Here is a 15,389-nt window from a genome sequence, read left to right on the forward strand (position 1 = left end):
TAGGTGAGGCATCCATCAGAAAGATCCAGGCATCTCGGAAATCTGGCAGTGGAGCTCATAAAACAAGGCTTTGTCCTTGGGACAAGGCTTACTTGGGGTAATGAAAACCAAAACCTTAGAAGGAAAACCTAAAATGGGCCCCCTCTCACCACTGTACCTGAATCTTTTAGCCTCTGTGCAACATTCCAGCGACTGTTTTCTTGCTTAAGTGAGTTATTTTGACATATGTTGCTACTTTTGCTTTTGCTGTTTTATTTCCAGTCGATTAGCCTGCTTTCTATTATCAGTCAAAAAAGCCTAGAAGTAAACGCTGTCGTAGTGCTCCATTTCCTGTAACCACAGTTCCCACACATGGTTTTCTGCTCTGCAATTTCAGCAGCACTTAAAATTGAGTGGTTCTGCAAACTAGCTCTGGGCCTTTGTTGAATCCATTGCTCATCTCTATTGCAGCAAAAGGCAAAGATGGCTACATGTAGGCAGTACGGAGCTGGACCAACAGCCCAAGCTGAACCGGTCCTCCGTGGCTATCGGCAACAGCCCAGCCACCTGGGTTGACCCCTGGGTCCCCTCTCTGAGGTACCTCTGAGCCCAGACAACTCCCATGCCACCTTGCCACGCCTCAGAGATATTGCACACAAGCTGACATTATTTCTGTGGCACTCCCCAGCTCCTGTATAACGAAAAGGGATTAAGGAGGGAGAGGAGACATGCAAAGGTCACTAAGTAGTCTCGGTATATTTAGTCTTGGAAATGGAAGCGGTCTGATGGTTATATTTTTGCAGGACAGCCAGAGGGCTTGAAAAGACCTTCAGAGTCTTCTGGTCTCCAAAGGCTGAATGTAAAGAGAACCGATCATATCATATTTTTTAAATGGATGGGTCATTACAGGAGAATTGTGCGATACAGGGGAAAGGTGAATGCATAGGGGGTGGAGGGAGCAGTGCCATTTATACAAACATCCTTGAATCTTTAAAATAAATTATACAGGTGAACACAGAAGTTCATGCTACTTGCTGGAAGCAATAGGATAGAATTTTGTGGAATTTGTATTCCACAAACCTCCAGGCATCCTGCCTCGTCCTCAGCGGGCTATCATGTTCTGTTGTACATCTTGGTAGCCCTTAAAACTGGTGGCATGGTCTCAGATAGATTCTTGCAGGAGAGAGACAGATTTATGGATTCCATCAGCTTCTTCCAGGGGAGCTGCCCAATCACCAGGAGGGCACAGGTGATATGCTCGTTAAGATTCTCTCAGCCTGTCTACCAGGGTCAAACAGCAGTTTCCAGGTCCTCATGGCCAATGATCTTATAGTTCTGGCGGCTTTCTAGGTAGGCTGCCAAATCCGGGTCTCCGGCCTGCTGTGCTCTCTCTTGAGGTGTCTTACCCTGTAGGTAACAGTGAAAAGGAAAGAGACACAAACACTTGGGATAAGATTTTTTTTTTTTTTAAATCATAGAAACAGAGCTACTCAAAGATGACTTGCTAAAAAGGATCTTTCCATGTTTGCTGTTTTAGAATTGATGAGACACTTTCAGATCTATTATTTGATAGATGCATCTCATCAAACATGTGAGATACGCAAGTTCAAGAGAGATGATCACTTTTCAGAGGTGGGGTTCCATCAAAGGAAATGGAGGCTCACAGAGTAGGTACACAGCAGCAAACTGTGTGGCACAGTGAGTTTGGAAACCCAGATCCTTTCCAGAAGGGGGACAGAAATCACTGAACAGAAAAGCAGGGAAACGGGCATTCTGATTTCTAGTTTGGAACTCTTTCTGTTATACTAAACCCTGGGAAGTAACAAGCAGAAACAAAGAGGAAGGGATGGTCAGAAACAATCTAAAGGGGTTTCTTTGTTGGTTTCAAAGTCTTCAGTTAGGTTCTCCCCAATTTAGAACTGTCTTATCTCTCCAAAAAAGTAAGTTAATTTCTGACGATAAAAGTGATGTGTTGATTAAAGCAAGAGGGATGAGATATGGGGATATATGTATATGTATAGCTGATTCACTTTGTTATAAAGTAGAAACTAACACACCATTGTAAAGCAATTATACTCCAATAAAGATGTTTTAAAAAAAAAAGTATCAAAAAAAAAAAAAAAAAGAAATCTTGGGAAAGTAGAAAAGCATAAGAAAAATCACCAGTAATTCCACTATACTAAGATAACTGCTGTTAACCTTCCATAGAGTAACTATTTTACCTTTTTTCTATAGCTCTACACATAATTATTTTTATGAAAATAAAACCATACTTTGTTTATATACTGTTAGGTAATGTGCTTTTGCACTTAATAATATATCAAACCTTTCTATGTCATGAAATGTTCTTCTGCATCATTTTAAATGATTGTATAACTTTTTGCAGTCTATTATGTTATATGTATATTTATATACACACAGTATTTTTGTTCAGTGATATTTATTTTAAAATATTAAGTTTTTTAAAATTAATTTTTATTAGAGTATAGTTGATTTACAATGTGTTAGTTTCTGCTGTACAGCCAAGTGAATCGGTTATACGTATATATATATATATATATATCCACTCTTTTTTAGATTCTATTCCCATACAGGTTACTACAGAGTACTGAGTAGAATTCCCTGTGCTATACAGTAGGTCCTGATTAGTTATCTATTTTATACCTAGTAGTGTGTGTATGTCAATCCCAATCTCCCAATTTATCCCACCCTTTTCTCCTTGGTAACCATAAGTTTGTTTTTTACATCTGTGACTCTATTTGTTTTATAAATAGGTTCATTTGTACAATTTTTTTAGATCCCACATATAAACGATATCATATATTTGTCTTTCTGCGTCTGACTTACTTCACTCAGTATGACAACCTCTAAGTCGATCCATGTTGCTGCAAATGGCATTATTTCGTTCTTTTTTATGGCTGAGGAATATTCCATTGTATATATGTACAAAATGATATTGAGTTCTAAGGAAAGGGTAGAGGCATGATCATTGCACCAAAGTAATAGCTCCATGTATAAAAATGCACACAAGCATTACAAAAATTATCAAACACTTCTCAGCCTCCATCTCATCTATTGCAGTGGATGGTGTCAAACTCAATTAAGGCTGACCCTCATAGCCTACAAGGGGATATGGAGTAGAAGATAGAAGGGAAGTAACAATGGCTCTAGACTCTTCCTAAAATTTTACTTCTTTAGTTGGGATTTAATATTTAACCATAGCTTCAAGTCCCTATAATAATTTTATTCAACTTGGTTACAGTACTTGTAGATTATCTTGTCTTCAATGTTAATGAGGTTGGGATTCCAAATTTCCAAATATTCAGAGAGAGGGACTGGGGTGGGCCTCTGAGTTGATTTTTAAGGAGCCATTCCCTATTAAGAGAAATTCTCAAAATATTGCTTCTCTTCAAAAATTTCCAGAAGAAGAACCAGTCATAATTATCATATTCAGCTTTCACCTAGCAAAAAATTATGGAATGGAAAAATTATAGGATCCCTGAAAAGGATGAAGCTCTATTACTTCATAAGGTAAGATCTATAAAACAAAATGTTGGGTGAAAGTTTATACAATAGCATGTACAGTATGACTTTACCTACTTGAAGAAAACGAGAAAAGTAGACATACCCACATGTGGGGAGAAATCATTAAAGTTTTAATGGTATATAGGTCTAGATTGTGGGATTTCTAGTAATTTTTACTTAAAATTTTTTTTTTGCATTGCTAGAGTTTTCTATGTGAGAATGCGCTATATTTATAATAAAAGTAATAAAATTTTTTGCATTTGGAAAAGAGCACATACATATGTAACACAAAATAGAAAGGAATCTCAAGGAACATTGAGCCCATTTATTTGATTCAGAAACTTAGATTAAAAAAGAGCCATCTGCTCTGGGGCCGGGTTTCCTGGCCGGTCTTTTAATCGTCCCTCTAGTTCATCTTGCTCCTCCCTTCTCTTTTATCACCTGAGTTGAGACCAGTCTCTGTGTGGTAAACAGGCAATGGCCCTGCTGTGTCTGAGCGGCCCCAGCAAGGAAGGCCAAGTCCACCTCGGATCATGGCCTCAGCTGGTCCTACCTCCATGGGTTGTGTTTCTCAATCAGGTTACACATCAAAGCACCTAAGTGCAAATATCATCTGGGAATAATATCACCGTGAATAATTATCTGCCATTTGGAATCCTACACCCAATTAGCTAACCAGATAGGTAACAGACCAGCTAGAAACCAGGACCCAGCTTAACGAATTTGATAGCCTAGTGCTATCAGAATTAAGGCAGCCTGGGACCTCAGTCAGAGAGCAAGGATCTGGTGGGTTGCAAGGAAAGTGGAGAATCGAGCAATGCGCCTGGCTCAGAACTGGCTCAGAAAGGAAAGAAAGGTCCACATCAGGAAGAAAGTTATGTCACAATGTACACTGCAGTTGGAGGAGACCCCAGGGTGAAGACTGCATATAAGTAGGGGCTCATCACTTAAATGAATCTAATGGGGCTGAAGTCATCAGTAGGCTTCTAAGTAATTTGTCTATGTTTCTTAGCTACATTCACTGACCCCAAACTTAGGTTATTTAGTACCCACTTAATGAAATCCTCATCTCTATATTAAAATTCTTCTTTGTAACCTTCTACAGTTAAGTGGCTTGTCCTTTCTTGGAGCCTACCCAGGGTGCTTTGACCCCAGATCATCACAGAGAATTTCTCTATGGAGTTGATCTTCTGTATGAACTCTTCTCTCTGCCCATCTCTTTCCCATGGGCTGCAGTTCTCGGTCAACAGCACTAAGCTTCAGCTCCTCCTTTACTCCAGCTTTAACCCTTTCCTTGGGAGCTCTCTGTAAACCGGAACAATTCATGGTGCAGCCTGATCTCCCATCCTGGGAGTGCTTGGTCATCACTTTGGCACCCATATATGGGGCCACATAAATCATGGGTTTTAAGCTATTCTGGATTAAGTAGCTGAAGGAGAAATTCCAAAGGGGCTTCTTGGTAGCCAGGCCAATATCTTTTGCACTTGGTCCCGACCCTTCTAGTGCTTTGCACCTCACCCTCTCCACACTTGGCTGCTGGCCGTCAGCAGAAGGAGAAGCCCAAAGTCCAAAGGCCAACGCATTCAGAGGTCTGTAAGTCCCTTAGGCAAGCACACACCCTCCCTTTGTGCTTATACATTTAAACTGCAGTTTCTCTAAATGAAACACTTCATTTTTTCCTCCTTTTTCCGAAGCCCCAGGCACTTCCATAAGTACAGAAAGGATGCCTTTGCTATGGGCACAAGTGAAGGCAATAGTGCCAGAGATCTTGCCCCGTGGGAGGATGCTTGCACTCACTCATCAAGTTACCTTGGAGTCCGTCTTTCTCAGAGATGCTCCTGCGTCCACCAGAAGCTGGCACACAGCCCGGTTCCGCTGGCAAGCTGCCTTGTGCAGTGCGGTCTCACCCCTAAATCAAAGATGAAATGAGAGAAGTGTTGGAGGCGGCAGTGGGAGTAGGGTAGAGGCAGCAGGGAGGGAAGTGAGGGTAGCATCCTCCCCCTGCTGCTCATGTTCTGTGCCCCTCGCCGCTTTCCCTATCATCTGTGGGTGAGACCACGGCTGCAGGGCATGGCCAGGGGAGGTAGGTGAGGGGCTTAGTCATCCACTAACCCTAATATCTGACTCCAGCCTCTTTTTCAGTGTTGGCTGGTCAAGTAGGCTGAGTGATTTTGTTTTAAGCGACTACTGTCTGATTGAAGTACTACCCAATGGCCCTATGAAATAGACTGATGGGTGTAGATGTGTCTGAACAGTGTGGAGCCATTCTTTCTGTGTAGACATGTGGGCAGGGCAGGAGCAACCTAGATGATGCACACACAGGAGCAGCAATGGAGGACCACAGCACAGTGCTTGGTAGACCATCTGGCCCCGGGAGGAGTATCTCCTGGGAACCCAACTTCAAAGACCCAGGAGATTCCCACTCTGCTCTACCTGCTGATTCCTGGTGAGTGGCAGGAGGGGGACAGCCACAGAAGATACCTGGGAGGGATGGTAAGACTCTGGGAGGGTTCTGCAACCAGAGCTGCCCCACTGGGCAGCAGGTCAGCCATCAGTATGGGGAACAGCCAAGGCAAAGTGGCTATTTCCCCCACCCCCACAGGCAGTACAGGGAGGAGGACATTCCCATTCTGAGTCTGAAATTGAAAAGACACTTAATGCCAAAGTGTTTATGGAAAATCAAATGCAGTCCTTAGAGAGGCAAACTGGGGTGAGTGATAACCTTGCCAATGGGATTTGCGGTATGTGGACAAACTCTATGTAGCAATGGACAGTTTCTCCCTTGTCAGTAACTCCTGGTTAAATCCTTCCTACTTGTCCTCCTCCATCTCTCCTTAGCCCCTCCCCACACTCCACCCTGCCCATTCTTTATCCCTTTTCAAATTTCACTGATGTTCTTTAGAGGCTCAACATGGCTTCCAGGGTTAAATGCTTAGCTTTCCTTTGTTTCTGTTTGGGGAATAGTAGCTATTTTGCCGCCTGGGAATGAGAAAGTTGAAAACAAGCATTATCAGTCTGGCAACCATCCACAGAGCTGGTGACTTTCTCAACCAGGGTTTCTCTTCTGAAGCACAAAACATGGAAATGGTTGGAGGTACTATGTTCTTGGTTCTCCAGTGGTTGTATAACTTGTCCCATTCTAGACTCAGCACAGAGAAATTGTTTCACTATACAAAAAGGATGCCTTAGGGCATTAGGGCTTAATTTTCTTATAAACCTCAGTTGAGGAAGAGTAAATGTGATGGGTAATTAAGAGGTAAGTGCATTAATTCAGATTTCTCTGTAGTTCAAGGTGCATCAAAGCAGAAGTACCTCACTTGAAGGAAGTTCTAAATGATGACCAGCAACAGCTACATGTGCAATCATCGTGACGGGTGCCATCTATTTTTATTGTGTATTCTTTGATTTAGAAGATTAGCCCTGCATAGTTATAAATACAACTGAAAGTAGACACTTTTTATCACTGACATTACAATTATCAATTGTATGCCCTAGAGGCTGCATTCTTTTCCTAGATATGTTCTCAAGAAGATAATCTAGACCACATAATGTAAGGCAACACTCACGTTTCGCTGTCTGCCATATCCAATAACTCAGAGGGTCCTAAAGAAGAGGAAAGCAAGATGTCCATCAAAAATAGTTCAAAAACTAACCATTAACAAAAAATTATAGTCACAGAATTAAAATGCCTTGGGAAGCTGAATAAGAAAGAGTATTTGGCGACAGGGATAATAAGACCACCTCCCCTCCCAAAGAGAAAGGATCCCTCTACCTCCCCTCATCAATCATCACCAGGCAATGTGTACAGAATGGGAGATAAAAAAGAATGATATGGCCTCTGCCTTCAAGAAGCTTTCAAACAAGTTGAAGAATAGAACAAATGAAAAATAATTAAGTGGCTACCTAGGGGGGGAAAGGGAGAATCAGATGGACTTTAAAGACCATTTTTCATTCTCCAGCAGCAGGTTGTTTGGGATGTAATCTTATGTAGTATAGCATGAAAGCTATGAGAGACCATATTATTAAGTGTCCCTTTCTCTGACATAACACAGCAAATTACACTAAATCAAGATATTATCCAGTCCAATCTCTTTATTTTAAAAATGGGGTAAAATTCTATTTTTCATGAGATTTCCTTTCCAAAATCTGGAAGAAATGTTATATGTAAACATCAAATGATTATAGATGCTTCATCAGGAATTAAAATGTTCTGTGCTTGCACATTCACAATTTCTCATTTGTTCACTAATTTATTCATTCAACCTGCAAACACTGCTTGGAATGTTCACCTTTTCCCCCAACGCTTCACACAATTCCTTACCTGCAGGTATCAGCTGACATACATTTTCTCCACAAAGCCCTCTATCTCCCCACTCCTAATACTGCATTAAATGTCATTCCTTTGTGTTACCTCACTTTGTGTACTAACCCCATTTCCTAAAATGGTGGGGGTAATAATAATTAATCATCCAAATTGAGACTATCTCTGACAAGTAGGTATATATGATCACCTTACCAATCATGACACTTGTCAAGCCATGTTAAAATCACCTGCTGACTTGTCTCGTCTCTCTCCACAACTAGACTCAGGAAAATCCCTTGAAGTTGTGGCCAATTTCTTGTCCACCGTGTCCTTCCTTGGTGACTGGCATGGAGCCTGGTGCCAAGCAGAGGCTTAAATGTTTGGTTGAATTAATGAATGAATGTGTTTGGAAGGGTCAAACACAGCTCTAGGTATTGAGCACTGTAAACTTTAGAAGTATGATCCTGGTGATTTGCTCTCCATATTGGCAGATATCATTATCATTGAGCATTTATTTATACAACTACTTACTATATAATTAGAAGAAAGAAAGTCCTAACCTCATCTTCCCTAACTCTGAAAGTCAGTGGTCAGTCACTGATGAAAGAAACTGAAGATGACACGAACAGATGGAAAGATACACCATGTTCTTGGATTGGAAGAATCAATATTGTTAAAATGACTATACTACTCAAGGCAATCTACAGATTCAATGCAATCCCTATCAAATTACCAATGGCATTTTTCACAGAACTAGAACAAAAATTTTACAGTTTGTATAGAAATAAAAAAGACTCCGAATAGCCAAAGCAATTTTGAGAAAGAAGAACAGAGCTGGAGGAATCAGGCTCTCTGACTTCAGACTGTACTACCAAGCTACAGTAATCAAAACAGTTTAGTACTGGCACAAAAACAGACATATAGATCAATGGCACAGGATAGAAAGCCCAGAAATAAACCCACGCACCTATGGTCAATTAATCTACGACAAAGGAGGCAAGAATATACAATGGAGAAAAGAATCTCTTCAATAAGAGGTGCTGGGAAAACTGGACAGCTGCATGTAAAAGCTTGAAATTAGAACAGTCTCTAATACCATATACAAAAATAAACTAAAAATGGATCAAAGACCTAAATGTAAGAACAGATACTATAAAACTCCTAAAGGGAAACATAGGCAGAACACTCTTTGACATAAATTACAGCAAGATCTTTTTGGATCTGTCTCCTAGAGTAATGGAAATAAAAACAAAAACAAATGGGCCCTAATTAAACTTAAAAGCTTTTGCACAGCAAAGGAAACCATAAACCAAATGAAAAGACAACCTCCAGAATGGGAGAAAATATTTGCAAACAATGAGGCCGACAGGGGAATAATTTCCAAATATACAAATAACTCATACAGCTCAATATCAAAAAACAATCAAACAATTGGCAGAAGATATAAACAACCATTTCTCCAAAGATGACATACAAATGGCCAAAAAGCATATGAAAAAATGTTCAGCATCGCTAATTATTAGAAAAATGCAAATCAAAACTACAGTGAGGTATCACCTCACACAGGTCAGAATGGCCATCATTAAAAAGTCTACAAATAACAAATGCTGAAGAGGGTGTGGAGTAAAAGGAACCCTCTTGCACTGTTAGTGGGAATGTAAATTGGTACAGCTACTGTGGAGAACAGTATAGAGGTTCCTTAAAAAACTAAAAATAGAGCTACCATGTGATCCTGCAACCCCACTCCTGGGCATGTATCCAGAGAAAACCGTAATTTGAAAAAATACATGCACCCCAGTATTGTACTATTTACAATAACCAAGACATGGAAGCAACCTAAATGTCCATCGAGAGATGAATGGATAAAGAAGATATGGTACATATATACAATGGAATGCTACTCAGCCATACAAAAGGATGAAATAATGCCATTGGCAGCAACGTGGATGGACCTAGTGATTAAGTGAAGTCAGACAGAGAAAGACAAATATCATATGATATCACTTATATGTGTAATCTAAAATAAAAAATACAAATGAACTTATTTATAAAACAGAAACAGACTCATAGATATAGAAAACAAGCTTATGGTTACCAAAGGGGAATGGGGGTGGGAGGGATAAATTAGGAATTTGGGAGTAACCTATACATGCTGCTGTATATAAAATAGGTAAACAACAAGGACCTACTGTATAGCACAGGGAACTACACTCAGTATTTTGTAATAACCTATATGGAAAAAGAATCTGAAAAAGAATAGACATATGGGCTTCCCTGGTGGCGCAGTGGTTGAGAGTCCGCCTGCCGATGCAGGGGACACGGGTTCGTGCCCCGATCCCGGAAGATCCCACATGCCGCGGAGCGGCTGGGCCCGCGAGCCATGGCCGCGGAGCCTGTGTGTCTGGAGCCTGTGCTCCGCAACGGGAGAGGCCACAGCAGTGAGAGGCCCGCATACAGCAAAAAAAAAAAAAAAAAAAAAAAAAAAGAATAGACATATATATATATATATATATATATATGTATAACTGAATCACTTTGCTGTACACCTGAAACTAGCACAAAGTTGTAAATTAACTAAATTTTAATAAAAAATAAAGAGAAAAAAGTAAAAAATAAAGAGAAAAAAGAAAATGTTCTGTGTACTGAACATCAAAAAAAAAAAGAATGAAATAATGTCATTTGCAGCAACATGAATGGACGTAGAGATGATTATACTAAGTGAAGTAAGTCAGAGAAAGACTAACATGATATGGCTTATACATGGAATCTAAAAAAAAAAAAGATATAAATGAACTTATTTACAAAACAGAAATAGACCCACAGACATAGAAAACAAACTTACGGTTACTAAAGGAGAAAGGGGGCAGGGAGGGATAAATTAGGAGTTTGGTATTAACATATATATACTACTATATATAAAAGAGATAACAAACAAGGGCCTACTGTATAGCACAAGGAACTCTACTCAATATTTTGTAATATTGAAAAAGAACATATATATATATAGATATATATCTGAATCACTGTGCTATATACCTAAAACTAACACACTACTGTAAATCAACTATACTTCAATTTAAAAAAAATGTCATTGGGTCAAGGAGAAAGGGGACTTTCACAATCCTCCTGGTCATCCAGGAGCTAAATCACCAACTTCACCTCCTCTCTTTCCCATCTACTGGTCATCTAGGCTGGGTGAATCTTCTCTTGCAATGTCTGTCCTATCTGTTGCTCCTACTTGTCCTATTTGACAAATAAACTTCCTAAAAGGTCTCTGTCAGGAACATATTAGCATGCAGGACTGTTACTAAGAAAACATAAAAAAGATCTTGCAACATCCAGATTTCCAGGTTTTAAATTCATCATATGTCCTGTGTCTCCCCAGGTATTTCAACATTTAAGTTCACAGTCTTTCACTTGGAACTACCCTTCCTCAATTTGTTCTCAAGGCTCCATTTTTTTTGCATAAGCTAAAGTGGTAGCTGCACAATCACCCAAATATTTCTCAGGCTCTCCCAGCTCTGAGCGCTTGCTCTCTCCAATCTTGCTACCCAGAGAGGGATTTTCTACCCACACACCTAAATCTTACACATTCTTTAAAGACCAGTCTGTGACAAGGTCCTCTGAAAAGGCCACCTTTAACAGATGGAATCAACCTGTCTTCTCTTTGACAGAAGGAATCAATCAACAGAAGAACTCCCATAATACTTATTGGAGTCTACCCTTGTACTATGTATTTGCTTTTCAAATGTATGCCTTATCTCCTTAAATAAATTATTCTACATCTTTTAAATGTAAGAACACTTGGATTATTTTTCATATCCTTCTAGCATGTTCCCTATTCTACAGGTTCAACAAGGATTCAATTCATTCATTTTTGTTCCTCAGTCCTGTGGTTCTAAGGAAACATGAATGATAATCCACCCCCTCCCTGCCCTGTACCCCCTGAAGTGCCAAGCAGTCCAGCACAGTGATTAAGAGTGAGGGTTCTGGAGCTGAGCCTCCTTGGTTTCAAATCCCAGATGTATCTTCCACTCACTAGATCTTGGGCAAGTTCATTTCATTTCTCAGCCCCCTGATTGTCACACATGTAAATCAGGATTAATAATAATATTTATCTCGCAGGTTTGTTATGAGGTTTCATAAGTTAATACAAAAAAATGTGCTTAAAACAGTAGCTGGGACACTACATGAAATGCCTACAGTTTAGGTATAATTAAGTGTCCTACTCTCTGACATAACACAGCAGGTTACACTAAGTCAAGATACTGGAATATCAATGGGGGAAGGAGATATAAAAGGGCGCCTTGGCTCCCACTTACATTTGAAGTAAGTATTGACTCCAATTCTGTGTCCTGAGAACCAGTCCTCCAGGCCTATTCAATCGCTGATGAGGCATCCTCCGCAAGGTCAGGAGCAAGAAGGCCTACAGTGCCCAATGGTCCTTTTAGAAAGCTCCTTCAGCAAAGCCATTCATTTTGAAAGGAATTCCATGAGCAGGAGCAGCCTGGCCTCACCAGTGTCTGTTCCCATTGTTACTTAAAATTGTGTAACTGAGCAGGACCTTCCCGGGACAGATCCCTCCCCCATGTCCTCTGCTGTAGCTCCTCTCTGGAGTACCTAGACAATAGTATCTGATGCACACTTCCTGAGTTGTTTTACAGATGCTAAAACCACCACCAAATAGAAAAAGTTAACTACTTGTTGATCATGAGCCCCCAGACATACTGGCACCTAAGGATTGATAATGTTAACCCCTGGGACACTGTCCTGTTACCTGTCACCATCAACCAATCAGAGAATTGTGCATAAGCTGATCACATACCCTGTAATGCCCCTCCCTCGCCTTGCCTTTAAAAATACTTTGCTGAAACCCTTTGACGAGTCCAGGGTTTTGGGGGACAAGCCACCCGTTCTCCTTGCTTGGCCCTGCAATAAGCCTTTCTCTGCTCCAAACTCCAATGTTTCGGTTTGTTTGGCCTCATTGTGCGTCGGGCACACACGAACGTGTGTTTGGTAACAACTGCACAAATTTTTAGGCAACAGGGGCCTTGTCTCAGTTCCTCCTTTCCTCAGCACTGTCACTTGGTGCTCTCAGAGCTGCACCCACAGTGGGTCCATGGACTCTGGGGTCCATGCCTCCATGCAGTGAGAGGATGCTGAAGCAGTTTAATCTGTGCTAAAATGGCAAGGATTTGACACTCTGAAAGTGGGACAAGGAAGAGAAAGCAGCTTGTTCCTCAACTTTCTGACAAGAATCACTGTAAATGAAGCCAACCCAGAAGGATTCCAGAGCTGGTCATCTAATCTGCGAGTCAGGCACGCCTGGAGCTGTTTATTGTCTCCCCCTCCCCCTTTAATCCTCTGCAGCTGACAGAGATGAGAAAAAGAGCTGCTGATACTAAAACAAGATCCTTTTGCTCTTAATATCCAAAGAAACTTCGGTTAAAGGTTTCAGGAACAGCTCTGGAAAGATGGACTTAATTAACTGATAACAAGAAGGGGCTGCAGAAGAGAAAAGGAGAGGAGAGTGCCAGGTGGAGCCGGAGACAAAGCTGTGGTTTCCCTCCCCATTTGTGTCTTCAGTGACCTACAGGGAGCTACTCTTACTAGTACAGCACGCTGTCTAATAGTGCACTGTGTGGGTTAGTAGCATTGGTGTAAGATTGGGAGGTGGAGGCGTAGCCAGAGAAATAAAAACAATCAACAAAGACCATAAAAATTTTCCCTTGAAGGAAAAATACATGTAAAAAAATAGCAACTATGGTTTTTGGAAAAGTTAATTTTAGTCTCACTCATAAGGGAGGGAACAGGAGAAAGAGAAGACATAAAGATGATGGAATTCCTTCAATATATACCAATGGGGAACATCTGGGTTTGGGCTTAGTTTGTATTTCATGAATACATATATCCTGATTGTGGATACCATGCATTTCCCCTAAGGAGTTTGAAGGAATGCCATTAAATTGTCAGCAGAGAATTCCCGATTGTTCCCTGAATATAAAGGGAAGTCTTGGCTCTCTGTCCCTCCCAGGATTTACTAAAATTTCCACACTCCATTCCATAGCTAACCTGCACCAGAAGTTGACTGTTGAATCTCTACTGAGGGGATACGGGTACAAATTTCTCCATGAAATTTTCATAAGATGATCACTGCCCTTCTGCAGCCCTGTACCAGTTGTCACTGGAACACTGCATATGATACTCATTTCAAACTACCCTGTGCTCTGGTTGTTTATCCATGTTTCATTTCCCTCGCTGGGTTTTAGGAATATGGAAGGCAGAAACCAATCTCATATTATGGATGAATTTTGGCAAGTCACCTAACTTTACTACCCTTCAGTTTTTACCACCTGTCAAATAGAGATAAGAGAACTTACCTTGTAGGATTGTTGTAAGAATTAAATGTATGAATACATGTAAAGCATTCAGAACAGTGAAGATGAGCAGTGATTATTACTATAACATTTTTCTTCAAAAGTGCATGGGACTGGGCTTCCCTGGTGGCACAGTGGATAAGAATCCGCCTGCCAATGCAGGGGACACAGGTTCGAGCCCTGGTCTGGGAAGATCCCACATGCTGCGGAGCAACTAAGCCTGTGCACCACAACTACTAAGCCTGTGCTCTAGAGCCCGTGAGCCACAACTACTGAAGCCCACGTGCCTAGAACCCGTGCTCTGCAACAAGAGAAGCCACCGCAATAAGCCCACGCACTGCAACAAAGAGTAGCCACCATTCTCCACAACTAGAGAAAGCCCGCACACAGCAACGAAGACCCAATGCAGCCAAAAATAAATAATTAAAAAAAAAAAAGTGCATGGGAATTTTTGAATGAATGAATGAAACATTTAAAAATCCACTTGGACCCTGGCCAATATATTTTTTCTCAGAAAGAGATCCATAAATGGAACATGGATTTAAGAAAAAGCTATGCTATATGAGAAATGGTCTGAAAAATAAGGGAAAGAAAAATACATTGTGGGGAATACACATCAGTATTCCCTGGTGAAGGCCAGGGAAGCTTTTTTTGCTTCGAAAAGAAGCAAAACTTCACAAACCTCCCAACATGAAAAAGTGAGCAGCATGGTAAGTAGTCAAACCTTCCAAATTTCAAGTTTGCTGCCCAGTCAGTGCTCATCCCATAGGTTCTTCCACTGAACTGATGCAGTTTTATCATCGATACTGCACTTGTATCATATGTGATGTGTCTTTTGTCACACGCATCCTTTAATTTGCTTCCCACACCGAGGCATCCAAATCCCCTTTGCTGTTCCTACCAACTCCCCGTGGCCTCTCTCTCTCTCTCTCTCTGTGGACCTCATTTCCCATTAGTCTCCCTGACGCTGCCAGCAGACCATTCCAAATCCTCCTCTGCCCCAGGACAAAAGCTGCACAGATGTGGGGAGAGCTGGCACTGGGAACTCTTAACAGCACCATCATCCTGTCCCAGCAGGATGGTGGTCGTTTCTCTCGGGGACCAGAGGCAGAAAAAGGGGGGGGGGGGTGAAAAAAAGAAAAGAAAGACTGAAGGCAGAAAAAGAGGGAAGACAAAATAAGCCATTGAAATCAGAAAGGAAATGC

At 41.0% G+C, this 15,389-nt stretch overlaps 1 protein-coding gene across 2 annotated transcripts in view; it reads right to left on the reverse strand.

Annotated features, from left to right (window-relative positions):
• Positions 1–889: 889 nt before the first annotated feature.
• DGKI (diacylglycerol kinase iota) overlaps positions 890–15,389 on the reverse strand; it is a gene marked incomplete at its 5' end in the record, with an annotated part of 458,035 nt that continues 443,535 nt past the window's right edge. For both annotated transcript variants that reach the window (XM_082631691.1, XM_082631690.1), the window contains 3 exons: positions 890–1,386; positions 5,314–5,413; positions 7,071–7,107. In XM_082631691.1, coding sequence (XP_082487817.1) covers positions 1,270–1,386; positions 5,314–5,413; positions 7,071–7,107 — 254 coding nt within the window. In that variant the 3' untranslated portion in view covers positions 890–1,269. The remainder of the gene's footprint in view (positions 1,387–5,313; positions 5,414–7,070; positions 7,108–15,389) is intronic.

Source organism: Mesoplodon mirus (assembly GCF_964341445.2).
Source record: "Mesoplodon mirus genome assembly, chromosome: 9".
Taxonomy (NCBI): Eukaryota; Metazoa; Chordata; class Mammalia; order Artiodactyla; family Ziphiidae; genus Mesoplodon; species Mesoplodon mirus.